We start from the raw sequence: 27,003 nt of genomic DNA, 5'->3' as shown, positions 1-27,003 counted from the left end.
GTCTGAGATACTTCAGTTTATAGCATTTAGTAAACTCATTTTAACTACAGTGAGTATTCACTGGGACAATGTTTAATGCCTTTGCTGTGGTGTATTCCTTCCTGTTTTGGTTTAGTCTGAAGTCTTTATAAGTGTCATGACCTTCTAGTGGCAATATTGCACTGTAGCATCACTTGATTTCAATTTTTCAAGTTGTGGTTCTGCTCATTATGTGTCCAAGCAGTCTTCTCATGATGTTACTGAAGTGTGGCTGTAATTTACAGTTTTTCTCTTAACATGCTGTTGTCCTCAGACCAATTGCTGTTATTTTTCTTACACTGCATGCTATCTTCTGAATTTAGGACAATATAGGTGTAGTGAGAAGTGAATATTATAAAAAGATGGAATTTAATGGTAATCCAATTATGCATCAAGGCATTTTAGAAATGTTCAGAATAGTATTTTGGCAATATTTGCAGACAAACCTTTCCCTCTTTGCAGATCAAATGAGATTGTTCACTCTAAACACGCTGTGTGTTGGACAGAGTCAGAGTTCGCCATACGGTAGTTGAGTTTCACGTCAACATTAGTTCAAGGGAGTGCTGTGTGATCTTCCTTTAAGGTTATGGTGCGCATATGTTGAAACTATAACACCTCCTGGACTGGAAATAGACTAAACTGGAACATTGGTGAAATCATTGCAGAACACAATGCCAATGCAAACAAGTCCAGGTGCATGTAAAAATATTTTAGATCTCAAGTCATTTTTCAACCATTCATTGCAGACTCTCAGATCTGGGCCATTATTTCTTGTGACATTTTGATCTTAGAAAGGCAGACTGTAATGTCACACTTGATGGTATCCAATATGTTAGCTGGTCTTTTGTGCTCTATGTAATGCATGCTTGGCAGCTATATTGTATTTTATTTACTTATTGGCAGCTATATTATGTATTTTATTTACTTTATTTTACCTGCAATCCAGTTCATGTACCTTTTATTGCAATTGCTGGAAACTATGTACTATTGTGACAGCAGTGTGGTTTGTTGGTGAGGACTGTGAACATCACAAGTCATGTGTTAAAAATCCCAGGCCAGACACTGATAATGTACTCTGGGACAACAAACTTCATCTGTTCTTTGGGTAAAAGTTCAGCTGCATAAACTGGTTAAGAATGTGCAAAATGTCAAGTTGTAAGTCCAGGATAAATCTGTTTGCTAAGCAAACAAAATCATTGAATGTTGAGGTGGAATAAATAAATGGGTCATTAAGGCATCAAGGTCCCTTAATTGCTTTGTGTTCCTAACTAATTTCTTCTTTTGTGGTATAAGGGCCAAGTCTTGGCACTTTACAGAATTCCATGACGGATCAGCCTGACCCCTTGTCCCACCACCTCATCAGTTGTGTCATGTCTGGAAGGGGACTGGAAATGTAGAAATCTGTGTTGGTTTACAGGAACCAGAACTCTTTGAACAAGAATGGGGAACTTCAGGCAGATGTTGATAAGATAAACTTGCATGTCACAGCACACCTCACTTCACCCGTACATTTTGAACAGGATTCTTAACACTAGACATGCCATGTCAGCATTGTGTCGGGACAGGCGTTCTTGAAAAATCTGTCTGGCGAGGGCCGTTTGTAAAGCTGTGTCATAAATCTGGATCTAAATGTGTGCATACTGCACATCAGCAAAAGTGCAGAGTCAAAGAGGTAAACTAAGGTAAATGGACTGGGAGTTTTCATTTTCTCTTGAGTTAAGGTGGGAACCAAGGGTGGATATCCCCTGATTCATTTGTATCCCATGTTATTTTATCTGTTGATTGCTTTCCTTTCATAAATACTTCACTAGTCACATAGAAAATCATCCCTTGTAATCAAGGCTTGTTGATGCTCATTTCCTTGGTTAGAATTTCCTTAAAAGAAACTGCAAAAAAGCAGAAAACCAGTGGTCTGCTTCAGCGGGATGTGGATGAGCTTGGCTCCCAATATTTATTTTCCTCACACAATTTATGAGCGACCATGTAGTAAAATGAAATTTATAGGGGCCAAAAAGTTTAAGTGCCAGGACTCTTAAAAGAAGGAAAATGAGCCAGATCTAGACTTAAGTCCAGACTTTGAACCGGGACTGATTTAAGTTATTTTGTTGACGTGGAGATACTTTCTAGGTAGAGATAGATGCCTCAAATGGAAAAAGAACCAGGGCACAGGCATGCAAGATTTTAAAAAACACAGTCTTTCCCTTTTTGCTCATTTCTGGTCATCTGGTTCTGACAATGCTTGACTTACCAATGGGGCCTTTAATATGGTAACTTTCATCTTTCGGAATTCATAACCCATGTGTTGTGAAATAACACATGGGTTATGTTATTCAAAACTCATCAGGTTGCAACAGGAGTGCCCTACCTGGGATTTGAACCTGCAAACCTTACAAAAAAGGTCCCTAACCACCATGCCACACTGTCACTGTGTCTTTTGCTTCAAATTAGTCAATTAGTGTCTTGTTTCTTTTAACTAGTTTATCCAGGCCAGCAAAATTCTGATATTGCCATTTCACAAAATGTTTGCCAAAGGCAAACAGCTCCTGGCTCTCCATTATGTAGCAGCAGTTATGAGGAAATATGGAAAAATGTTATTTTTGCCAGTGTTAGCAGTTAAAAAAGCCTGGTTCATTATTCCAGCTTAATGGATACTCCAGAACAACCTCATAGCATAGGCAGTGATACTGAGTGAGGAAACCAACCACACACAGACTGGGTGGGTTAATGTGTCATGGAGCCTATTCCGTGATGAGTGTAATTTGTTTTTCTTGCCTCTATACAAGCTAGTGAAATGAGTATTTTGCCACCATTCTTCTGTAAGGATCTGACATGCCGCTCACCTCCCAAGGGCTCGGTTAGTCTTGCTTTGCCCACACTAACCCAGATATCCCCTCAGAAATCTGTTACGAATCTCGACTGGACTATATTTACATTGGCATGGCTCCCATTTCAGATCGGCTTTAAAATGTAAGTACTGGCCAGAATGTGGTACAAGAATGTCCCCTGTTTTAAAAGCCCAGATCTGTCAGCTCGGTGTTGACTGAGCTGTAGCCTGGTCCCTGTGTGAAGCAACAGCTTGCTTCAATCAGCCTCAGGAAAAGTGAACTTTGGGAATGCCCTCCTTTGAAGGAGCGGTTTAAAATAAGCCCTCCACACAGAGGGGCTTGAAAGAACACCGGGGGTGGGTCTTTAGCCAACTTGCCCAACCGTGGCTATTTTGTCAACAACAGTCTGTGAAAGTCCCTTTCTGTGATATCGCATTACACTTGTAACAACTCCACAAAGATAACTTTACCCAGTGTTTATGAAAACTTAAAGCCTGTAAACTGAGCTTTGCCAGGGGAGAAACATTTCCTCTACTTTGTTACATTATATGGCATCAGTAAATGCACAAACTCAAAGTGTGACTTACGTGCAAAATCATGCGTGAATATCATGTAACTCCATTGGTATAAAACTCTTTTTTTGTAATTTTTTGGAAGTGAATACCATTAGTGATGAATGTACAAGTTGAAAACAATTGGATATTTACAACTGATAAGGTCATTTTTCATTATCATTATCTTGAATGTATCACCTGCAGTTATTTTGCAATAATAAAATACACAAAACACAACACACAAACAACACAACATATTCTCAAAGATTGCATATAATGTTATTTAAGTAGCTTGTTAATGGGGTTCTGGCCCGTCACTTCACAACACATCAGTTATTATGAATGGGACTAGTGTTATTTGATGATAATGAAACATTCTAATAAAGGCTAGAGCAGTGTGTCATTTCCCTTTTTGAAGATCTTATGTGAAGGCATTGTAGGACTAGAATGGAATGAAAACAGAACCTGGCGTCAGTCGTGGGCTCTGTGTGGGACTTCCATTCCTTTTTTGGACCTATTTTGGACTTCCTTTTTTCCTCTATCACACATTGCTTACTTTGCAAACGAGGATGTTCTCAGTCTGCAGAGCTGAAATGGCTACATCCTGTCTCTGTGGCAAATCTGTTGTCTATTACAGTAAAAAACGGTACTGTTTTGCGTTTTTTTTCCTTACTCACATACGGCAAATATTTCAGAGGAGTATTTATGAAATGTTTAGATTTCCGATTTTTTCCTTCCCCAAAAAAAGGGAAAAAAGAAAGTGAAAGGAAAGTTTCTCCAGTCTTTCTTGGAACAGGGAAAGGGGAATGTATATAGGATACTTTGGCTTTGAAGTCCCAGCCAAACATCTGCTCACTTTCTCCACTCTCTCCTCTTATAAATATCTGCTTCAGTACCAGGCTCAGAAGCCCTCAGAGCTAACCCATATGAGGACCATGTTTGCCGCAATTGGCATTGTTTTTGGTTTTACCTCATTTGCTCCATCTGTGTGGAAATGCAGTTCTTTTCAGTATTTCACAATTTTGTGGCTTTCTTAAATTCTGAGGGACATGTTACGGAGCAGGGAGAGTGATAACTGAACCCCATTTGTAATATTTCACCACAAAGACTTCAACAAGGATTTTCCATACTGACAGTTATGTATGTATACAGTTATTCTTAATAGAATCTGCTATAACATCTTTGACCCCAGGCCTGAAAACTTAAAGCACCTTTGACTCCTCACCTGTGAACATGTCTGCATGTGTGTAATGGATTGCCAGGCTCTGCGTTTGTGTTTCATTGATTGGAACATCGTTTTTTCTTTTTCTTTTTCTTTTTTTTCCCCTGGAGCTTGCAGCAGTGCTTTGCTTGCTTTATTAACAAGTACTAGAGTCCTTTGCAAATGTGATTCAGATGGCTGAATGGTGGAGAATGTTCTTGTCCACTGTTCGTTTACATCATTCATCTTCCTTGTGGACAGGGGCTGTGAAATTTGCAGAGTTAAAAACATCTGTCCCATTTCTTGAGGTTGTTGTCATTGGTGCTTCAGATTTAAAGAGGTGCCTTTGCTAAGCATTCTTCTTGGTTCTTCAGATATTTAATGCTTTATGGCTATCTGCTATGCAGCCTATAATGATGGCTAATTTATAAATACTTTGCATGTGTAACGAAACACTTTCCCTGGGTTTCATTTCTAACAGAACCATTGCGTATGTCTTTTAACTCCCTTTGTTTTGTACTTGAACATTTGCAGCAACATACTCTGAGCAAGAATGGTCCTGACCCATTTATGTCCATTTATGCAGCTTTTAAAGCATTTCTAAAATCTCACATAGTTGGAATTTGAACATAAATTACACATGTATGATGTTTATTCTGTCTAGTTAACACTTTGTCATATGCCTCCCTGATCTGTTTTCATACTGGCTGAACATTCATCCATGCTGCTGCTGGGTTTGTAATATCCCTTTGGGGCTGTTAAAGTTCAATTCATTGTATTAATTTGACTTCACCTCTCAGATGTATCTTACAAGGACAGACAAATTAAGAGATTTATATTGTGTTTTTTTCTTGAAGAAAACAGTGTTGCATAACTAGCTCCTGTGTAAGCTTTTCCTAAGAAGTTCAGGGAGGTTGAAAATATCTGTGGTCTAAGGAGTAATGCATCTCTGGAGGATGTTGGTAGCATTATTTCTCCAGTGTGATTTAAATGTATGTCTTGTACACTATGTTTTTTTTTCAACAAAGAATGGGAATTTGATGAATTCGAGCTTTGCAACACAGTGGACCTTAAGTCGAAGAGTAGAAGGGTAGTGAGTCTACATACTATATTATTTAAATCAAACATTGATCACCTATGCATTGTTTCAATGTTTTTCTTGGTATAATAAAGAAAAAATGGCTAACCTTTTGTACAAACTGTGTAAAAAAAATGTCAGGAAATGAGCACTCCTGTCGTGGGTGTCTTTGGTATTTGGTGAAACTGTATTGCTTCTTTAGTTTAGTCAGCTCATCCTAAGCACTGGCTTTGGAGAAAAAAAAAGATGATGGGGTCCGAGCAAGCAATAACACTGTTTGTTTGCTTTAACCTGTTGAAACAACAGTGTTTCTTTAATGTACTGTACGGTCATATGTCTGCCAATGTGCACTTAATTAGAGAACCAGCCCTTTTCAGCTTATTCCTTTTTTTCCAGCATGAGTTTGTGTTTTTACAGCTGCCATCATCCCCTGCTGAGAATGACACTGGTTTTTCCATTGGCATTGCCATGTATTATGAATAACAGGTTGGAGGAAGCCAGACTACAGTATGTTTGACCTGAACAAGCTCTGAAAAGTCAAAACTTTACAGAGTCCACCTGCTATAGCAGTACAACAAGGCATGTGCTCATATGTGTTGCTCAATCATAGAGATTGAAATGAGGCTTTTTTTAACATGGCTTGATGTATTGAGTTGATGTTGCCATTTGTGAACTTGATGTTCAGTATTCACTTAGTGGGTGTATAGTCTCTTGGAAGAACTGATCTTGAAGTCATTTTGACAAAAAAATTAACGATTGAGTCACTGCCAGGAAAATGTATCTTGTGATAGCTTATCTTTCCCACTTTACCTCTAGTAATGGGATTTTGTGTAACATTGTTTGGATTATGTACAAATGTAAGGTTTGTACTTAGACAAGAAATGACAAAAAAAGGTAAATTTGAGATATGTGTCCCAATTTGTAAGTTTAAGTGCAGTTGAACAGTAGATTCCGCAATTTACTCAAGAGCATTTGTTTATTTTATTAATTTATCGCAACTTAAATCTAAGATAAGTACTGTCCCTTATGTATGATTCCATCCTATGTAATGTAAAATCTCAGAAGTGCTTTGGTGGACAGTGCATTAAGTCAAAGCCCAGCACTGCCTTCACAAATTCAAGAACATTTTCCTTGAATGAATAACCTCAATTCAAGGCTTTTCTCAAGGATGGAATCCTTGTGAAAACAGGGTTTATTGTCCATCCGTCTGAAGATAAAATGCCAAAAAATGCCTTCCGAACTGTCTCCTCTCCAAGTGTAAACACTGGTAAGACCATTTCTCAAAGAAGTCTGCAGCCTACAGACACGTAAGGGAAAATGTCTGCATTCAAGGGGGTACAGTCTAGCATGCTGTATACATTATTATGTTCAGTGTTTTTGCCCAGACCTTGGGAACTGTGCCCTGTCAAGGCGACTGTATGCAGGGATTAGACACATTATATGGTTTGTTCAGTCCTTGATCCAACGCCAGCACAAGACACAGAGCCAAATTTTGTCCTCATTCCTGGTACTAGTCTATCTGACTTTTTTTTGACTGGATATATGCAAGGTAAAGTTATGGAGGTCTCACATGCAGGTGATATATCTGATAATCTTTCAGATTTACATTGTCACAAGATTAATTAACTTGTTTTTCAGTGCATCTGTATTTTGGGTACAGTTACCTGTCTGCTAATTCATTTAAGAATGACTTTGTCTTTTATAAACTATGAAAGTCTGCCAGAATCAAAACCCGATTCAGGGCCAAATGTCATCACCTAACTGAGAAAGTAGACCAGTTCTTTGACAGATGTACAATTCGTTGTACAACTGAACTTGGATATTAGCCAAGGTCTCCCTCACATGCTTACAAATGAGTTTCGGAAATTAAGCCCTACTGTACCACCTAAAAATTTGCTACACCATTTAGTGTTCAAAAGCAAAGGAGGTTTTCAAGACAGCTGTGTGAAATTAAAGTAATCACTGTGGCAAAAAAAATCATGCTGGTTCAATTTTTTTATTGAATTAAGTCTACGTATGATCCCATGAAGGGGTACTGAGGGTGCTGTGATTTAGACAGGGTCCTATTCATTTGGAGAGGAGGTTTGAGTTGGTATACCCCCAGTCATCACACATGGGCTGTCACATTCAGGGTGGTATTTCTATGAATGTGCCCCCTTATGTCTGGTCTTCAAAATGAACCAAAGCCCAGTTCATGGTTGGGGGGGTGCACATTTTTATGTTAAATCTGTGGCCACTCTATTGACAGAGCGTTTTTTTCTCCACTCCTCTCCCTTGCTCTTGCTCTCCCTCCTCCTATACTGCCTCGCCTGAAGTGTCAGATTTACTGGCAGAATGTGCAGTTTCTTAGAGCAGTGTAGGATTATAAATTAGCCCATCTCAAAGACATGTGATAGCAAGCTCATGAAAATGTGTCAGACACATCCATGTCCTGATATTTATGATCCACGATGACAGGGCTTATTGGTTCCAAATGTTAGAGTGAATTGGTTGAATTGGTTTTTGAGGTCTGTAAACAGGTACTTGAAGGAGGCAAACTCAATCACCACGCAATTGAAAATATGAGGATTCTGTTGGAATGCAGGAAATAGGAGATGCGTGTTTGTTTCATTTGCTTTAAATTTCTATCTTGACGTGAGTTTGGATTCCAGTCTGGCAGGGCTGACATGATGTCAGGATTTACATTTGTTTTTCAGTTTTGTCTGGTCCACAGATATGCACATTTCACCCCCAAAAAACCTCCAGCAACAGTGATATATAGCCACTCTCTAATAGTTACTGCCCTGCTCCAATGGCCTGTATTATTGCCAGCATGGTGCAGTGTGACTCTATTACATCATCCTAATGCTTCAAATTCTGCATAAAGTAATGTAAAAATGAGACCAAACTAAACCTTAAAAGACAATAATTTGAGGTTGGTAAATGAAGAAACATGTCAAGCTCTGAACATTCAGAATACAATCTGAATTTGCCGCTTTCCCTCTAATGTAAAATGCCCCACTATGTGTGTGTTAGTGTCTCTGTTAACATGCAGCCATTACATTTTAAACAGGCATGTATGCATGCATGTATTTCTGCAACAACAGTTATTAATATTAACATGTAGTCATTTGGCGAATGCTGTCTTACAGAGTGACTTACAAAAGTGCATTCATCAAAGCCCTCATATTATGCCCCATTGATGGGATGTTTTTAAACCTGTAAAAGATATACAACAAATACTACTAAGAAGATTATTTCAAGCACTGTGTTTTGAAAAATGTAAATGCTACAAGTTACAGTAAAACTGTGGTCTTTTTAAGCCTGGCCTATTTTACATCTTCTTTACTGGAGGAGCTTGGAGCGCTCTAGGAATCTTGTTACCACAGCTCCACAACAGAGACTCTGTATAGAAAAAGTGTTTTTTTAGCAAGACTGGTTTATAGACACCATTGGTGTCAATGGTGGGGGTGCATAGTAATTCTCATAATGCCAGTGAGTGAGATGTTTATCACATGGTACAGGTAATTATTTAATCATGCAGAGGACTAGCTAAAATTGATTTGGAGGGACTCCACCAAATTATCTAAAGTAACTAAAATAGGTTGTTTAAAAGGCTAAACTACTTATCTGATCCAGTCTCACTCCCCTATGGACTACCCTGTTTAAAAATTATTTTCAATCCATCCCTGATTCATTTTCAGTCAACTTGACATAGGAAGATGTTCACATGTAAATGTTACAGTATTGCAACTAACATTGCTTTTAGCAATACGAATGTTCATTTAACTAAACTTGTGCATGTCTGTATTCTGTGTATCTTGTTATCTCTGCCAGTCATTTTCATTGCCTGTATGTCCATGAGAAATTAAAAAAGGGCATTGATACATGTACTAAGGTAATGATGGCTTAAGCCAAATCAATAGGAGCAGGAAGAAATAAACAAAATAAAATGCAGCAAAGAAACACCATCCTGGGACTAATAATATTCTTGTTGGGCAAGTGAGACCGCTCCTGATTCTGAAATCTGTGTCGCCAGTTCTGCTGTCTACATCAATCACAGATGCTGTTAATTTATTTCAATAAGTAGAGTCTCCACTTGGGAGAAATCTGAATTTCATGCAAGATTTTCTCCACATGGGCTTGAGTCTCTTTAAGCTGTGTACTGCTGAAGAAGTGAAGGGGAACAGCAAATGTTCTGGTTTATCAGACCATCTGTGGCCATAAGAAGTAAATGGATATTGCACATTTTATGGACAAAGGAAGGAAATAGCAGTCAGGTTATTGAGGAACGTCTACTGCCTACGCAGCGTACATGTAATGAAAATGTTGTATTTTTGAGAAAGAGACAGTAGAATGCCAGGTGTCCAACAGGCACAGTCATACACCTGGTGTGCTACAGTACCTTGTGTTGCTCACCCGTTTGCTCTCCTTGGCTGTTGTCTAGCTTGAAATTACCCCCTAGTCTTGTGGCCTCTCTGTCAGAGACTTGCATCCGGACATATTTACAACAATAGTTGTGTTAAATACATTTTCAGGCCCCTAAATTAGTGGCCTCTTCAGTACAGTAGTTTTATCAACAGCCATAAACTCTGCAAACTATGCAAACTCTGCATAACATGACACAATGTTAAGTTACAGGTATACTTAGTGAAGTATGAAAGTATTTGGAGCAAGTTAGCTATTTCAGTGAATCTGATTTGTTGGACCTAGAATACCAAAACAAATGAGATTTTTCGACATCTTGATCAAAGGGGTTGGATGGGAACTCTTCTTTCATGTGTGTGATCTCGGTGATACAGATGCCATCTGCATCTTTGTCTGGGTGCCTCCAACATACAGTGTTTCAGACCCGATCCCCCCTACCCCCCCCCACCCCCACCCCCACCCCTCTAGAGGAATACAAATCTCCCATCTGCAAGGATGCGCAGCAGAATTGTCTAATGAGAAAAGCAGCTGTGCACGCTTTGCATATCGGGCCCACTTCACTGCAGCTCAGCAAAATGCTCTTTGAATGTAGGCCTAATAAGTTTTGCATGGAATATTTTGCTCGCAACTCCAGCAAACTGTAGTCTGTTTCCGATTAGTTACCAAGATGATGACATCTTTTCCAAATTATGAAGAAACGAAATAAAATGAGGCTGAATAATGGTTTTGTGCGTCCAAAGATAACTCATTTCTTAAAATGAATGGCTTTGGTCTTTTGTGGTCACACAGGGCGGGACATAGATAGTATGAGCATCAACACCTTTAACAGGACATTTAGTGGGATGAATGTTCCATTTTGTATAGAAGAAATCAGTCTCTGTAAAATTGGATCTGTTGTAACTGCTGTTATTGGGCAGTGATGGTGTGCTATTTTCAGTCTTAGAATGCTTATCTGTGGATGCTAGATCCAGAGATCATTTTACAATTATATAGGCAGTGCCTGCCTTAAAATTAACACATAAGAAACTTTTTTTTAAAATCTGCATAGCGTTCCCTTCTTATATTAACCTAAACTTTAATGTCCATAACTTCTGACATTACGGCGCAGAATCTCAGAAGCTCATTATTTTTGTGCCGTAATGTTAGAAGTTATACAGATATTGCATCTGTAAAGACACAGAGCTGTTTGTGCTCTAGTGCTGAGATCAGTGTGTGTGTGTGTGTGTGTGTGTGTGTGTGTGTGTGTGTGTGTGTTGTTCCTGCAGGTTGGTGGTTTGTTAGCACAGCGGAGGAGCAGGGCTGGGTTCCTGCAACATACCTGGACTCTCAGAATGGTACCAGGGATGACCTGGAGCTGAGCACTTCCAGGGCGGGAGAAGGTAAGCCTCAACCTGGGCTTTGGGAAAGGAATGCATCCAAGTGCAACCTACTCTTGCAGGTCATTCTGTATCTTGCAAACATGGGCCACATTCCAAAGCAGCTGTTTGATGCTTGAATCATCTTACACACACATATAGTTGAAATATGTTAAGACCTGTGGGAGTTTGCTGCAGTGCCTACTAAAAACTATTGTTTTTTGGTGTTGTTTTTAAAATAATGAGATTATATTTAAAATGAGACTTACATTGCTCGTCTGAAAACTTTACAGATTTTCAGCTTTAATTTGGTATAAATAGACCCAAATCCAATGACACCACTCCAGTAATAATTAAAGTAAACACAGCTGACACAGCTATAAAAGGGAGTGTTCAAACAACACTGTCATGGGTATCAAGTCCAAATACTCAGTCATCATAATCCTCAGGATCATTCAGCAGAGACACAAGGGCTTTTGAAATCATCTTGCAAGAATCCGAGAGACGTCCCATTCCAGGAGACCTCGATTTCATGATAACCAGGAGGAGCTATCCACTTGGTTGACGGGTCTCGCACTTTGTGTGTCCCTCCCAAAGGGGAATGGGGAGTGGGGCTCTTCATGAAGATTCAGACCGGAGATTTACACTACATGACAGCTACACATATTAAACAGGACTTACAGGCCCGTCTGCAGTGTTTTCAGTCGGATATTCATTACTGAGGTCGTGGCACGTTGCAGAAACAGGCAAAACCGTAGTGAAATGCTCTTTGTTCTCGCTGACAGCGTTGTTCACTGTTGTTCACATCCACATTTCTGTGGATGTTGGCACGTTGATGCATTCCAACAGCATCCCACGAGGATAGGTTAATCCTCCAGTTATATGTTCACTTTTTTTTTGGGGGGGGGGGGGGGGGGGGGGGTTACATTTTTTTAGGGGAACTGTTTAGTCTGTATGGACTTTGTTCTGAGATTCATTTTGTTGGCATGTTCGTTGGTCCTCAGACAAAAAAGTACATTTTCTCACAGTTCTCAGCGATTTTGTTCGATACAGCCCACTTTTCTCAGTGGAATATGCCACGAAATGTGCTGACAGAGAGGAGGAAGGTGGCGGGGGCTCCATTCATCCTCATGGAAACAAAACACTATAAAAGAATAGAATTTGTAAGGGTATTACAGAGTGTCACGGTTTGTAGCTCTCTGTCATTAAGACAGCACACAACGCAGGGCCCTTGCACGCAGAGTGGGTCATTTTTCTCTCAGTTTGGGAGCCAGGCGCAGTGTGATAGCTGCAGTTATGGCCTACTTTGTTACGTCACTGCGAGGCTCCTGTGAACCTCCCTGCTCCGGGTGGAAAAAACGCTTTCATGTGTCCTGAATGTGGTGCGGTTTCCCCCTCCTTGCCCTCGGCTAGCGGCAGCACCGGGTTCTCATTAGCCACCTCTGTCTGCGTCGCCGTGCCTATCTGTGGCCAAGTGCATCCGAAACCTCTGCTTATTAATTTGTTCGCTGTAATATAATCCACTGTAAGTTAGGTTGCCCAAGAAAAATGTCTGTCTTTGCCATTAAAGAACATTTTACTTTGTGGGCTACCTATCTGATATATCAATTATGGAGGGAAAGTAGTGGGGGGAGGGAAGTGAGAGTTCATTCTGTCTTCTTTCATTACAGTTACTTTTTTAAATGCTCCCTTAGCGTCCACCCTAATGGGCCTAAAGGCAGGCAAGTTTTTCGTCGTGTGAGTGCATCATCAGGATGCCCATGAGAGACGTTTTCATGTATATTATTCTAAGAGCAGTTCAGGTGGAAAATAATGCCCTTTTAAAATGTTTCCAGTGATTGAAGGTTTGTTGTCTGTTAACCTGAAAAGGAAACATATTGTTCAGAAAAACTATAAGTTATAAATCTTTTTCTTGGATTAAAGAAATCCAAAGCATATGCATGCACCCATTGTAAAAGAACATATTGCATATTAAATTGTCTAATTATATGTGTTTTAGAGTGTCAACACTGCACTTTGTCATTGGCCTATATCAGACAGTATGTTACGTAGCTTTGGAGGAAGTCTTCACACTATATATCAGTGTGGAGAAAGACAGCTATGGTGACGAGCCCCTAAGTAGTTCCACTGATTAATTTGTGGCCTGTCTATGATCCAAAAGACTTTTTTGGCACTGTCAACCCTATATTTAAACGAAATCAATAAAGGGCCGAAAAGCAAGTCCATCCCATTGAAAAAAGCAAGCTACAAAGTGAAGTTGCGGCCGATGGTGTGCAGCTCCCATCCGCCCTTTCTTTTTTCATTTCCAAACATATCTCAGTGGACGTATCGGTTTTTCAGATGATGTAGGCTGTAGGGTCACGCACAGTCATTTTTCATGCATAGACTCAGATTGTAAGAACAGAGTCAGGAGAAAGATGCTGAGACAGTCTGTCACTGTAACTAACAGTTATGTGTATAGACAGGAGACACTGGGCCGCAGACCCATAAGTCATCACTCTGTTATGTCTCCAGTCCCCCGCGTCTATCAGAAACAGTGTGTTGTGATAAGGATGTGGAAGACATACAGTGGGATCCAGAGATTAGTAAATAAGTTGCGCTCAGTTTTGAGTAATTTCTTTATTGACTTGTCACTTTGTCATGCAGCGACAGTCAAACTCCAGGATATTCTCTTAGGTCATTTCCCATAGGGATACTGACTATGTTTATTGCATTATTCTCACTCATTTCATCAGTGCAATTTTAATATAATGAGCATAGCCAGAATAGTCTTTCATGATTTTGTCAGTGGGTAGACATTGACTGTTGAATGTCACTCTCTGCAACTTCAAAGAATGTGCTCTCTCAAAATCCGCTGCCCACTTTTGATGTTTGTGCGAGGCTAGATCAGAAAAGAGCTAACACGTTGTTCATCCTGCTAACCCTTTGAATCTCCTGTCTTACCAACCACCTCTCTCATCAAAGTTTCCCTCAGTCACCCTTTGGTGTCACTTTACATGACAATCCTTTGATGTGTGGTCTATGTAGCGGTATATCAAGTATTCAGAAGTTCATCGTTTCTGCTATGTGCATTGCCAGGGTAATTTCAAGGGGGCTCCAGGGTAATCTCAAAGACCCTCAGATGCAAAACTAAATCACCACTAACTCCTTTATTAAAGTTTAAATCAGTGTGAACATTTAAAGGAAAACCCATGTGGCATTGCCATCCTGCAACATATGAGGTTTGAACAATCCATTAATTTGATTCCATTACTTAACAGTGCGTTTTCATGCTTCTTTGCAAGGACTTAACCCTTACTGTTTTGATGTATAACACACAAGGTCTCCACATTTTAAATAACTGACATCACTCCTATAAAGCATCATTCCTTTCCTTGTCTTCCATGTAATGTTTTCTCCATTTAACTAATAACGGCTTTTCAGTTGTTCTTGTTTTGTTTGTCCTGTCTTTCATGTCCATGTTTACTTTTTTGGTCTCCATTCATGCTCATCAGTTACTAAGCGGCGAAAGGCTCACCTGAAGAGGCTGGACCGGCGATGGACGCTGGGTGGCATTGTCAACCGACAGCAGAGTCGAGGTGAAGAGAGACACTGGGATTTCCCCCATCTCCTGCCCCCTGTGGCTGTTTGAGGAACTGCACACATAACCCTCTGCAGCATGAACCTAAACTGTTTATCTCCATGATACTCAAGCAGTAACGATGGCAGTGGGTCTTGGGGTGTTGTAGTGTAAATCAAAAAGACAGTTCATTGTTTGTTAATAAGAAATAGTGTTAATAATTTACCTTTGAAAGCTTTAAAAACTCCAAAATTGCCTTTTTGGAGGCAACATTTCAAAGCAAAATTTGAACCGAATTGAATTTTGTGGGAGGACAGTATATTTAAAACCTAGACAGATATTCCTGTAAGACTAACCAGGGCTCACGTTTATCTGATGAAATAAAATCAAAATAATTAGCATTAAAAGGTCCTGCCTTCCTGTGAGGACTTATTGTTAAATAAGGGACAGACTGGCTGTCTAGTCTTTGGATTAGTGCTAAGCTCAGTCAGAGTCAAAATCCCACCTGCTTTTGTGTTGTTTACTGAGTATCGTGGAAAATAACCTTAGCACTCAATTTAAACTTTATTGCTTCCTAATGTAGTGCATTTGCTGTGACCTTTAGCTGTTGAATTCTAATCTGAGATTTGTGTGTGAGAGGAGGATATTCATGATTAGGTTCATCATTATATAGAGCCTGATCATAAACATGTTTGGGGTTTTGCTTTATTGGAATTAGCTCATGCATGTCATTAGTTTCACTAAAAGTAAATGAATGTCACATCACACTGTTTCTATTCTGCACGGGAATCCGATCAAAGAGTGCCATCATGGGAGAATTCCTTTCAAAATCCTATTTTGAAGCAAGTGGAGCATATTTTTCCATTCTTCTTTACAGCTTGGTGTGTAAGTCAGCTCTCTTTTTTTAAAGAGTGTTAGCTCTTTCATAAGCTAATGACTTATGACTGGGTTAAGATGGTGGAAAGTTTACTTTTTGACTAACCGTCTACATGAAAGGAATATAATCCTTTCATTCATTCCCGTCCAGTCCATTTGCATGATTCATAGCCACGGCCATTACTGACAATTAAAAGCAATAGTAATGAGACATTCGGGAAGGTGTCTTTTATTACTGCTTTGGTAAGAACTTAAACTGTTTGCAGAAAGAGCATGTGAAAAAAAGAGTCCTTAATGGCAGAATGAGCTCCGAGAAGGAAGGAGCCTGAAAAGAGTTTACTGCGGTAATAAAGAAGATGGTGAAAACAATGAGGTCTCCAGGCTGACGAGCCTGATAAATACCTGCGAAGGGCCTAGGATTTGCTTCCCGTATTGCCCCTTCACTTTCAGCCTGGGTGCAAATGCAGCCCCTCTGGAGACAAAGAAGCAAGAGAAGGCTGTAAGAGGAGCAGTTATGGCTCAGTGCTGGCAGCCGGCACCTCGGTGCATGCAAACTAATAACTAATGCTTTCTGGAGCGGGAAGGCTTTTTCCGCCATAGAAAATAATCCTGCCATGAAAATACTGCTGACTGTCGGAAAATTATTCGAAAGCTTTCTCTCTCGCTTTCTTTTTTTTTTTTCTTGCTGTGTGGTGGAGATGGGAGAGAGAAGGGGCCGTGGGTGCCAGGCGATGCATGTTTTGGTTAATGGAGTAACTTATTCACAGTTTCCCCCTTGTGACGGCAGCCTTCGTGAAGGAGGAGACTGCTAAGTGCTGTAGTTTCCCAGAGCTGAGCCACGTACAGTATCAACTGTGTTCTTGACCAAGCTGTTTAAGGGAGGGAGGTTCACGAATCTGGGGAAGGGAGCACTGACAATGCAACATTTGACCCTGTAAAAGGGCGTACGTGGCTGGCACGCTCACATTTTTCACAGTCTCGGCTGTTGTAGGTTCTTGCTCTTACAAGTTCTCTTTGACCACTTAAAGGTCAAAGAAGCAATGGAACAGAGTTAGAGAAAAAAAAAATCTCCATTCTTTACTTTCACCAGAGTGCTGTGCAGATAATATCAATTCTGGAACAAGCACCCATAGTAGAAGCATTACAGAATTTTGAGAATGGATGGATGTTGCAAAATGCCATTAGAAACACTGTTTTCTTTTATGATACTGGTTGTGGAGGAGCTGTACCGCATGGTCTTAACTTTTTTTTTTAAGATGTCTGTGTTTGATTGTTTTGAATAATAAAGTACCCTCTTTGCCAGTAATGGGGCATTGATGAAGAACAGCTTTGTTTCTATCTCTGTGTATTAGAAACCAAGTGCCCTTAAATAAACTGTTCTCCTCCCAGTAGGGGGTTGACATATGTATGCCTCTGCATGTGGGGACAAACTCCTACTCTGATCTTGAGATAGTAAATCCAGGGGGTCGTGTTCTTCAAACACAGTGGCTGGAAACAGAGTTTTGTGATATATCCCTTTTTTGCACCCTTGCAGAGGCACAGGTTTTTTTTTTCTTTGTCATTGTTTTTTGCAGAACGGTTCAGCAAAGGGATCTTGGAAAATGGGCAGCAAAACAGCAAACTCTCCAAAGTGCTGCCAGACACACTACATGAACACAACGTTTTGTTGAGATTGCTTTCTACGAGGCAGCTAATTTCACACATTGAGCCGTGCACCATTTGATTAAAGAGAGGGGGCCGTGACAGGGGTCAGGCCCACTAGGTCCAGGGGGACAGAGGTGTGGAAAGGATTCTGCCTGCTCTATGAGATCATTCTTATTTCATATGTTTTGGGCTCGGCGAGGCCTGCACGCTTGCTCGTATTAATGGAAAACTATTCCCCACCCTGTGCCTCCACCCCATCATCTTGTATCAGTTTCACAATTCATAATCTAATTTACGGCATGTCGATGACCGTGCTTTAAACTCCTGTTTGGCCCGGTGAAGCGAAAGTAAACACAAGCATGCACGGCTCGCTTCTTTTCCCTCCCAGCTTTGTCAGATGGGCTTTGGCTGTGTTTTACAGCCCCAGATAACTGACCTCAGCCTGCCAGGAATGACAGGCAGGAGAGAGCGTGCCCTCTCTCGTCTTTGGGGATGTTACAAATCAAGTTGCCATCTCTGCTCGGCAACACAGCTTGGGGGAAAAGGTCACAGTGGCTGCCCACACCCCAGCCGCGGCTCTGCTATTTTTCATGGACGCTCAATGGACGATAAAATTCAACAAACACCCAGAGTAATATATAAGGAAAAAGTGAATAATTCAGTTGATTTCCCTGTTTTTCAAAAAAAAAAAAAAAAAACCCACAAAACTTCATGTCATATGTTTGATTGTCTATCATCGACGTCAGATTTATGCATCAGTATGATAACTGATTGAAAGGTAATCCCTGCTGTATATCTCTGCTGCTGGTTTATTCTTCTTTTGAGTTGGGATAATCCATTTGGAGTTGCTTGAAACGTTCTTATCAGCCTCTTGGCAGCGATGCACAGAGCCTTTCCACAAGATTGATAGGAATCGCAGCATTTCCTCCGCCCTTATCATAAGGACAGCAGCTCACTGTGGCTTTCAGTGTGGTTTTCAAAGGGGGCACCCTCCTGTGAATGGCCAAGTATTCCCGTACACCAATCTAAATCTGAACTCTCAGAGTAATTATAGAGCCAGCCTGGTGCTGTGTCTTTGAGCCTGTGGTGTAAAGCCTTTCCCTTTGGGGAGGTCTGGCTCTGGAGAATGCAGAGTGTCTGGAATGTGGTCTCAGGAGAGGGCCAGTTTTGGGCTGTCCTGTGGCAGTGTTCCTCAGGGTTGGATGGTCATATGAGGACAGCTAAACGCTGACTAACATGAGTCTCTGCTCCAAAGTTATAAATACTTCCTGTGTATGCCCTACACAAGAATTGTGCATGTAGAAAGGCACTCCCGAAAGGGAAGCTGATCTCTAAATATGTACATTTTGAATACCATAGCCAGAGCATGGCTTTTCACCAATCCCAACTGATAACTGAATCACATAATTTAGTCACGTCCTGACATAAATAGTGTCTAGAACTATGAACTAGAAACTATTTTAAGTAGGTTTGACAAAAGTGGAGGTTACTGTGTATGCTCATTTTCCTGTCTCTCTCACTCCCTGTTTTTCCAAAGAGGAAAAATATATCACAGTGCAGCCTTATGCCAGCCAAGGGAAGGATGAGATTGGGTTCGAAAAAGGTGTCACCGTGGAGGTCATCCAAAAGAACCTGGAGGGTTGGTGGTATATCAGGTGAGAGCCTTGACTGTTCTCTTCCTACTGTGGCTTGATGAACGTGCAGGAGGAGAAGATATTTTCATTCAAAGGGGACCCAGTCAGCTGTTCCGAATGCATGATCACCTGTACAATCTGGATGAATCAAGGAAAAGACCTTGAAAGGAAAATGCATTTTGAATTTTTAACCCCCCCGCAGAATATTCTGCCCCTCCAAATGGATACATAATAGATAATAATAGATAACAGTTTAATTGCACCTAAAACATAAACATGTGCCTGACACTTCCTTTAGTCTGCGTGTTATCTCCTCTTTAAACCTGCACTTCCTGCTTAATCTCTCCATCTTTTGCTTGTTTACTCTTCCTTGGGGGATGTCCATGTGCAGCTGGAGTCAGCACTGATCACAATCGCATGCAGAGGTTTAAACAGGGCTATTTATTATCTGGCATATTGTTCAGACCAATGGTCGTTCAGCCAGTGAGGGTTTGTAAGGTCTCTCAAACTGACCCCTTTGAAATTATGGCAGGCAAGTGGAAATCTGACATTGCAATATACTAAAGGATTATCTCTTATAATGTGTTCCTCCTGTTTTTCATAGGGAAGATGAAATGAATAGTGAGGCCTGGTGAACGTTTAGGTGGGCTCTGGTCCACAAAGGCCCCGCTGTAGGACCAAACCAGAAGGGTTTCATTGCCGCCGTTGACCGTTGTTGATGTTCTGTTGTCCTTATTAGGTACCAGGGTAAGGAAGGCTGGGCCCCGGCCTCGTACCTGAAGAAAATGAAGGAAGACTTCTCCCCCCGCAAGAAGACCCTGACCGGCCCCGTTGAGATCATTGGCAACATCATGGAGATCAGCAACCTCCTCAACAAGAAGGCGGTGAGCGAGAAGGACGTGCAGACGGACAATGATCCTGAGGAGCCCCACATCACCAAGAAAGAGATCAGCCTCCCCATCCCGTGTGAGGACCCCAGTAGTGGCGCCGCCCTGGTGGACATCAAGGGAAAAGCAGAGCCAGGGTCCCCGGCCATTGCTCGCATCGCCCCTCAGAGAGTGGAGATCGGTAAGCTCCCGTCGATCTGACACACGATCCACAGTCAGCCTGGGTGGAATACTCCAAAAATAAACTGGTGTGATTGTGTGCTGAAATGACATTAAAATGAGGTCCAGACTTTGGGTTATGTTTTAAGTTGTATGCAGGAATCAGTGGTTTAGCAGACTGTATGCCCAGAAACCCCAACCCCCACCACTGCAGAAAAATGTGAATGTTTTTTGGACCTGTGTGCAGCCTGATGACAGTTGAATTGATGCTCAAAGCCGTTTTAAAAGAAAAAGGGTGAGTAATGATAGTTTCCATGGCCCATGTTTATATCTCCTCTTTGTGTAGGGGTTGAGGCTAAAAGTATGCCACCTCATCAAAAATTAAAGTGCAAGCATCATGCAGGTATTCTTTTAATATGAGGTACATTTACTAACTGGGCAGTGGTCCTAACTGTTGAATATATACAGTATGTTGTTTTCTTTCAAATAACCTATGTAACTCACTTTTTTATTGAAGACAAACCTTTTCAGATAACTCCATCTAATGTTTGTTACTACTGCTCTGTTCTGCTGAAATTGAATCATATAATTAAAAACCAAATCAAAAGTGTGGCTGGAGTGCTGGTAAATTCCCAAAACTTACCACAGTTCTTTGATCCTGTCTGATTTCGTGTTCTTACCTAATTGACCATTATTTTGCTAGATATGTCTGTTCTGAGTTATGAGTATTTGGTTTTGCTTAGCTTGCTTTTTTTCCAGCTGCTGTTCATTTGTGTAGAGTGACCCCTGGTGGTTTGCAAATGTAGTGCTCAGTTGCACACTAATTATGTGCATGGTGTTGTCAGTGTTTTAAAAACTTTAATAATCTGTGCAGAGTTAATTGGTGATGACGGGGTATGTTTCTCTTCCAATAATCAGGTTCTCCAAACCTCAGACAGAAGCCTCCGCCTCGGAGAGAAGCCAGCCTGGTTAGTTGGTCCAGTTTATGTTGTAAATAAATCTATTGTCCTAAAATATGCTGTGTATATTTAATCATTTAACCCAAAATTTACGTTTTCCTCAACAGGGATTCCAGTTACCTAAGCCACCAGAGCCCCCTACTGTTGAAGCTGAGTACTACACCATCGCAGAGTTCCAATCCTGTATATCTGATGGCATCAGTTTCCGTGGAGGACAGAAGGCTGATGTAAGTGTGTAAAGAATAAATTCAGCAATGCTCTAAATACTTCAGTAAACAAACATGAATGACATTACGTTAATTGTGTATAACATTATACTGACAACAATGTTAATGACTAATGAATGCAGGACTTGGCAATAATGTATTGCTGTCTCAGCATAATTTTCCTTTGAAAAAGCTTTGATAATTCATTGGTGGGTAAATACTGTGGCGTAGAACTGCTCAAGTGTGAGTTATTATGGCAACATAAAATACATGGCAACATTGTTTTTGTCTGACAGTGGAAACCAACTGTCTGTTGATAGTTGTTACTCTTGGTATTCATAAACTAGTTTGAACAAGACCCAACCTTCTTCTTGGAGAGTCCCAGGTCAGCAGGTTTTACTCAGGCGTATTAAATGTTGACCCAATTAATCACTGAAGCATTTTACGTACCGTTCTCAGTTCCGAGATTATTAATCTTTTAAAAAGAGCTGGAAAACCTTTGGCACCTTCAGACTAAGATGTGGCATCCCTCTGTTAGAATGGAGTGGTGTGATAATAAGACATATAATGTATGTTCCGAAATTATAGCCAACGTGTAGTTTGTTTACACTTATATGATAAATTACTGAATTTGTTGGCAGGTTATAGAGAAGAACTCAGGTGGCTGGTGGTACGTACAAATTGGGGACATGGAGGGTTGGGCTCCTTGCTCCTATATTGACAAAAGGAAGAAACCCAATCTGAATAGGAGGACCAGCACTCTGACCAGGCCCAAAGTCCCGCCCCCTGCACCACCAATCAAGAAGCAGGACTCTGAAGAGACAGCCCCACCCAGCAGCCCAGTCTCCAAAGTGGCAGAATCCCCCAGCAAGCCTGTGTATGAAGAGCCAGAGTATGATGTCCCTGCTGTCGGGTGCGACTTGGAGCCAGAGCTGGACTCTCTGCACGGGGACTCCTCGGTGGACCTGAAGAATGAGGACGTAGAAAAGAGCTCCCAGCCATCCCCCAAACCCTCGCCCGCATCCGCCCTGCTGACCGCGTCCTTCAAGGTGGGTGAGTCCACTGAGGACGTTGCCAAGGAGGAGGAATCCATCTATGAGAATGATGGTTTCCGGCCGTATTGCGAGGACACCACGTCCAGTAAAGAGTCTAGTGGCGACTCAGACTCCCCAAAGACAAACTCTTTCTCGACAGCCCGCAAAGTCTCTGTGTCCCGTTCTTCGCCAGGGAGCGGGAAAGCAGTGAAGAAGATTCAGCCTGAACTGGCGAGAAGCCAGTCCCTAACCAAAGCCGAGGAGGTCAGTCCCAGGTCCTCCTCAGATGAATCTGCTCGTGGTGCAACTAAGCAGTCGGGGCTTAAGAAGGACACAGAGCACAAAACGGGCCAAAGTCCCTCCACCAAACCGAAGCCTGTGGTCAGGCCCAAACCCCTCCTGGCCAAGTCCGAACCCCAGACATCGGAGAAAATGGATATAAGCACCCTCCGACGCCAGCTAAGGCCCACCGGCCAATTGAAGCATGGAATAAAGGCCTCCAGAGGTGAGGACTCTGAGACCGCCTCCGTCATCTCATCGGAGGACTCTGTTTGTTCCCGGAGCACCTCTGATCTGTCCAGCATCTACTCCAAGGGGAGCAGGGGGGACTCTGATTTTGAAGGCTCCTTTTACAGGACCACTGACAGCTATGAGAAGGTGCAGGACTCGGAGATCAGCTTTGCGGCTGGCGTGGAGGTGGAGGTGCTAGAGAAACAGGAGAGTGGCTGGTGGTACATCAGGTGTGGAGAGGCGGAGGGCTGGGCGCCCACTTACTACCTAGAGCCCTTAAGGCCTCAGTCTGACACGGCCGGATCTGAGTCAGACGGCACCCCCACCAAGCAGGGCAGCTTGAGCAAGTCCAACAGCCTTGAGAAGAATGAGCAGAGGGTGCAGGCCCTTAACAACATCAACCAGAATATGAGGAGGTCCACCCCACCCATTCCGTCCAAGCCTCCTGGGGGCTTCTCAAAACCCACGGGTCTGGTCAATGGTGCAGTGAAGCTGAGGAATGGGGTGCGCCAGCTTGCTGTTCGGCCCCAGTCCGTCTTCGTTTCGCCACCCGTCAAAGACACCAACATCCACACCGGGTCCCTCAGGAGGAACGAGTCCCTCACCTCCACCGATCAGCTAAAGTCCGGTGTGGGAGTGCGCCGCAACTCCTCCTTCAGCGTCGTCCGGCCTCAAATGGCAGCCGATGCCAAACTGAAGCAGCCGGACAAGGCGGTCATGGGCAGCACAGATGCCCTGGGCCGGGTCACTCAGAGGAATGGGATCCCAGTGTCCACCGTCAAGCCCAAGCCCATCGAGAAATCCCACCTCATACACAACAACCTCAGAGAAGTTTACATTTCAATAGCCGATTACCGTGGGGACGAGGAAACCATGGGATTTCCAGAGGGGACCAGCCTGGAAGTCTTGGAGAGAAACCCCAATGGTTGGTGGTACTGCCAGGTCCTGGACAGTGGGCGGCCTCAGAAGGGCTGGGTACCCTCTAACTACTTGGAAAGAAAAAAGTAACCTCTTACTAATGTGTTGTAATATGTACATTCATTTTAAGACAATGAAGAAAAAAGCAAAATAATGTATTCTGAATGAGAAGAAGGACACTTTTAGTGCTGGTTTACTAAAATGTATACATAAAGACTGTAAAAATTGTCAGTGATATATTGTCAACTCAAACAAGTGACAAAAAACAAAAACAAAACTGGGGTGGCCACCCCGGTGTCTTAAACATTATGGGGGCGGTGTTTTCATTGATTCATTGATCGAAAAAATAGAAGGTAATAGCTCCTTGTGAAAGGGCTTAATCTTAGTACCTGAAAGATGCAGGGTCATGCATGCGTAATACCCGCTTTTTTTTTTGTGATTGCCAAATGGGTGCCTTTGTTGATTTTAAACAGGAAAGACATACTGAGGAATCAACCGAACATGAGTAAATGCTTTGACAGTACCAAATTGATTTCGGTGCCATAGGCCTATGAGCATGGGATATCACCAAATTTTTTTTTTTTTTAGTCCAAAGTTTGTGAGAAAGAAAAGTTTCAACCCATGGACATTGAAGCAGGAATTGGATGAAACTTAATTGTTGAAACTATAAGAAAAAAAGATCGAAAGTAAAACGCAACAACGAGGAAAGAGTGTCGTGGGCTCAGCAACATCTTCGGAGCCCAGAAAAATGTGTTGTTTGTTCTTGTAAAAGTTCTTGTATCTTTTTAGGTCTTGTGTGTTTTCTTGACTTCCTTAGAGATGTATTTCTGCTGTAGTCTTGTGACAGCCACACCACTCTGTCAGCCTAAAATTTGAAGTTGCTTTGCCCCCTAGGCAGATTTTCTGTTCTGTTCTGCCTTGTCACACAGATTGTCTGTTTAGAAGTCCCATTTAATTCGGTTAACTCGTTAACGTGTGCCCCGTCATTAAAATGTGACTGACCAATTTTTGCAAATTTATACAGGTTTTAATAAATTATTGCTAAGAAGTAATGTTAATTCTGTTACACTTGAAATAAATTCATCTCGTATGATTGAGAAAGAAGAGCCAAAGGGGATGATTAAAACTCTTCATTACTCCTTTGTAATGAGACTCCTTTGAGTGTTTTTCAAAGTTAATCGAAAACTGCCCTCTTCAGACTAGTGTCAACCCTAAATGGAGATTGGTTTGCAGTATGTGAAAGAATTATTTTTTTTTCTTTTTACATGTACTGTAGTTCCAAAAAAGATATTCTGTGTATATTGCTGCTTCATGTGTTCACATACCACTGCTGCTGCAGTGGAGTAGGAAATAGTTTACTTCGAACACAAATCTGTACTGGAAAAAAGGCTAAGTAAATGCCAGTCAATCCCAGGGATGTAGTTGCATAGCGTTTAGCCCAAAATGTGATCAAACCAAAGATGAACATGTTGTATAGATTTAATATTTAATTGGTGGGTACATGAAATGTGGCATGTTCATCAGAATACCCAAACAAGGTTTTAGCAAAGAAGAATAAGTTTTTATGAGATTGTTATGGTATTGATATCTGGAAGCACTTGATATCCTTGCCCCAAGACAAATATAAGCACATACTGTCATGCAGGGTTAATTTCATGATGACATTCTAATATTGCTGTGCAGTATTATTATTATTTTTTTTTTTGAAGTTGAGCTTTGAGGCAATGGAGTTTTACATTGAATATATTGTGTACCTTATTTAAAGTAGCACAATATTTTCCCTCCTGGAAAAAATGGAACGGATATAGGTAGAAGTCATTTCAAACCCTTAGCAAAGCAAAGTTGGAGTCCCAGTCAAGGATGAAATGCATTTAGATTTGCGTTACCTAGCATTTTGGTTTAACTGGTGTACCTCCACTGAACACAAGTACGATGAGGTCTCATTCAGATTAATTGTCTTTGAAAAGATGAATATCTTTTGTCATGACACCGAACATAAACTACTTCAAATGGCTGATGTTCAAGACTGCTGAAATATTTTTCTAACGAATAGTTTGAGCTCTGCAGCTGGTTAAAACACTAACTTTTCATTTTAATTTCTGCTGGACAGTATTAAATATTGTATTAGACAAAGTACAGTACCTGCTAGATTGCAGTTATGCTCTATATAGGTAGTAAGTAGTTTTGTTGTGTGATAACACGTGAACAATAATGATGAATGAAGTGGTTCATTTTTGTGAATTAATGCACTTTAAAATGTTTTAAAATCTGAGTGCATTACTTAAAGATGCAGTATAATTATTCAAACTCAGCACATTATTTATTGAATGGACATTTTTTATTTATAATTATTTAATATTTTTTTACGTACCTGTTATGCATAATATGTAACACTGTCTGTCACAAGAGTAGTTTATGTGCTGCTAGAGCATTCGCAAATAGACATTTTCCTTAGGGCTGAGATACAGTGTCTACTTTCATTGTAACAATTGGACAATCTGTTTGTTACTATTTAAGACTAAATCCAAGCTGATTTTGTATTCAAGATTTGAAATTAAAAAATCAAATTGGCCAGATTACCATCTGACCCAGTTTGGAAGCCCAACAACAGATGGAAATGTCTGTAAAAGGAATTAATGGCTTGTATGAAATGGAAATGACTGTGTAAATCTTATGAATCAACAACAAGGATTAATCAGGTTGTCTGTTTAATTAAGAGTTTTGAGCAAAGTGGTTTTGAGATCTGAAGGATTGCCCTATGTAAGTAAAGGCAATTCTTTTTGATGGTATTAAGTAGTCCTGGCTAATGCCTGCTTTGATTGATGGATTTATGGCATAAGCCATAGACATTTCCTTTTGGTTCGAGGCCCACAGGTAGATGAAATGACGGGCTGGCAAATCCTGAATACATGAACACCCTTAATTACATTCCTTGCCTGAATTTGGTGACCTCTTGTGATTGATAGCTGTTACTGCAACATTAATATTTTGACATGTTGCTCCCACAAACAAAACAAAACAAAAGTATGTATCAACATAACTGTACATAAATCAAATGTTTCCAAGTAGCATTGCAACTAAATTATTATTTTATAGACATTTTATCAACTTATTTGGCAAACTTATTTTTCCACCTTCAAATCTCAAATTACTCCTCTAATGCTGTATACTGCAACTTT

The 27,003-nt window shown here is 41.1% G+C and overlaps 1 protein-coding gene across 3 annotated transcripts in view; it reads left to right on the top strand.

Annotated features, from left to right (window-relative positions):
• sh3pxd2aa (SH3 and PX domains 2Aa) overlaps positions 1-25,813 on the top strand; it is a 92,193-nt gene extending 66,380 nt beyond the window's left edge. For 2 of the 3 annotated variants that reach the window (XM_036537519.1, XM_036537510.1), the window contains 7 exons: positions 11,349-11,462; positions 14,933-15,016; positions 19,055-19,172; positions 19,891-20,219; positions 21,116-21,165; positions 21,264-21,383; positions 22,004-25,813. In XM_036537519.1, the coding sequence (XP_036393412.1) occupies positions 11,349-11,462; positions 14,933-15,016; positions 19,055-19,172; positions 19,891-20,219; positions 21,116-21,165; positions 21,264-21,383; positions 22,004-23,914 (2,726 nt within the window). In that variant the 3' untranslated portion in view covers positions 23,915-25,813. Of the gene's footprint in view, positions 1-11,348; positions 11,463-14,932; positions 15,017-19,054; positions 19,173-19,890; positions 20,220-20,543; positions 20,601-21,115; positions 21,166-21,263; positions 21,384-22,003 lie in introns of all 3 variants that reach the window. The other variant, XM_036537502.1, reaches the window with a different exon arrangement.
• Positions 25,814-27,003: the final 1,190 nt, after the last annotated feature.

Source organism: Megalops cyprinoides, chromosome 1 (assembly GCF_013368585.1).
Source record: "Megalops cyprinoides isolate fMegCyp1 chromosome 1, fMegCyp1.pri, whole genome shotgun sequence".
NCBI classification, from domain to species: domain Eukaryota; kingdom Metazoa; phylum Chordata; class Actinopteri; order Elopiformes; family Megalopidae; genus Megalops; species Megalops cyprinoides.
The sequence above is the reverse complement of the archived record's forward strand: the minus strand, read 5'-3'. Positions and strand labels throughout refer to the sequence as shown.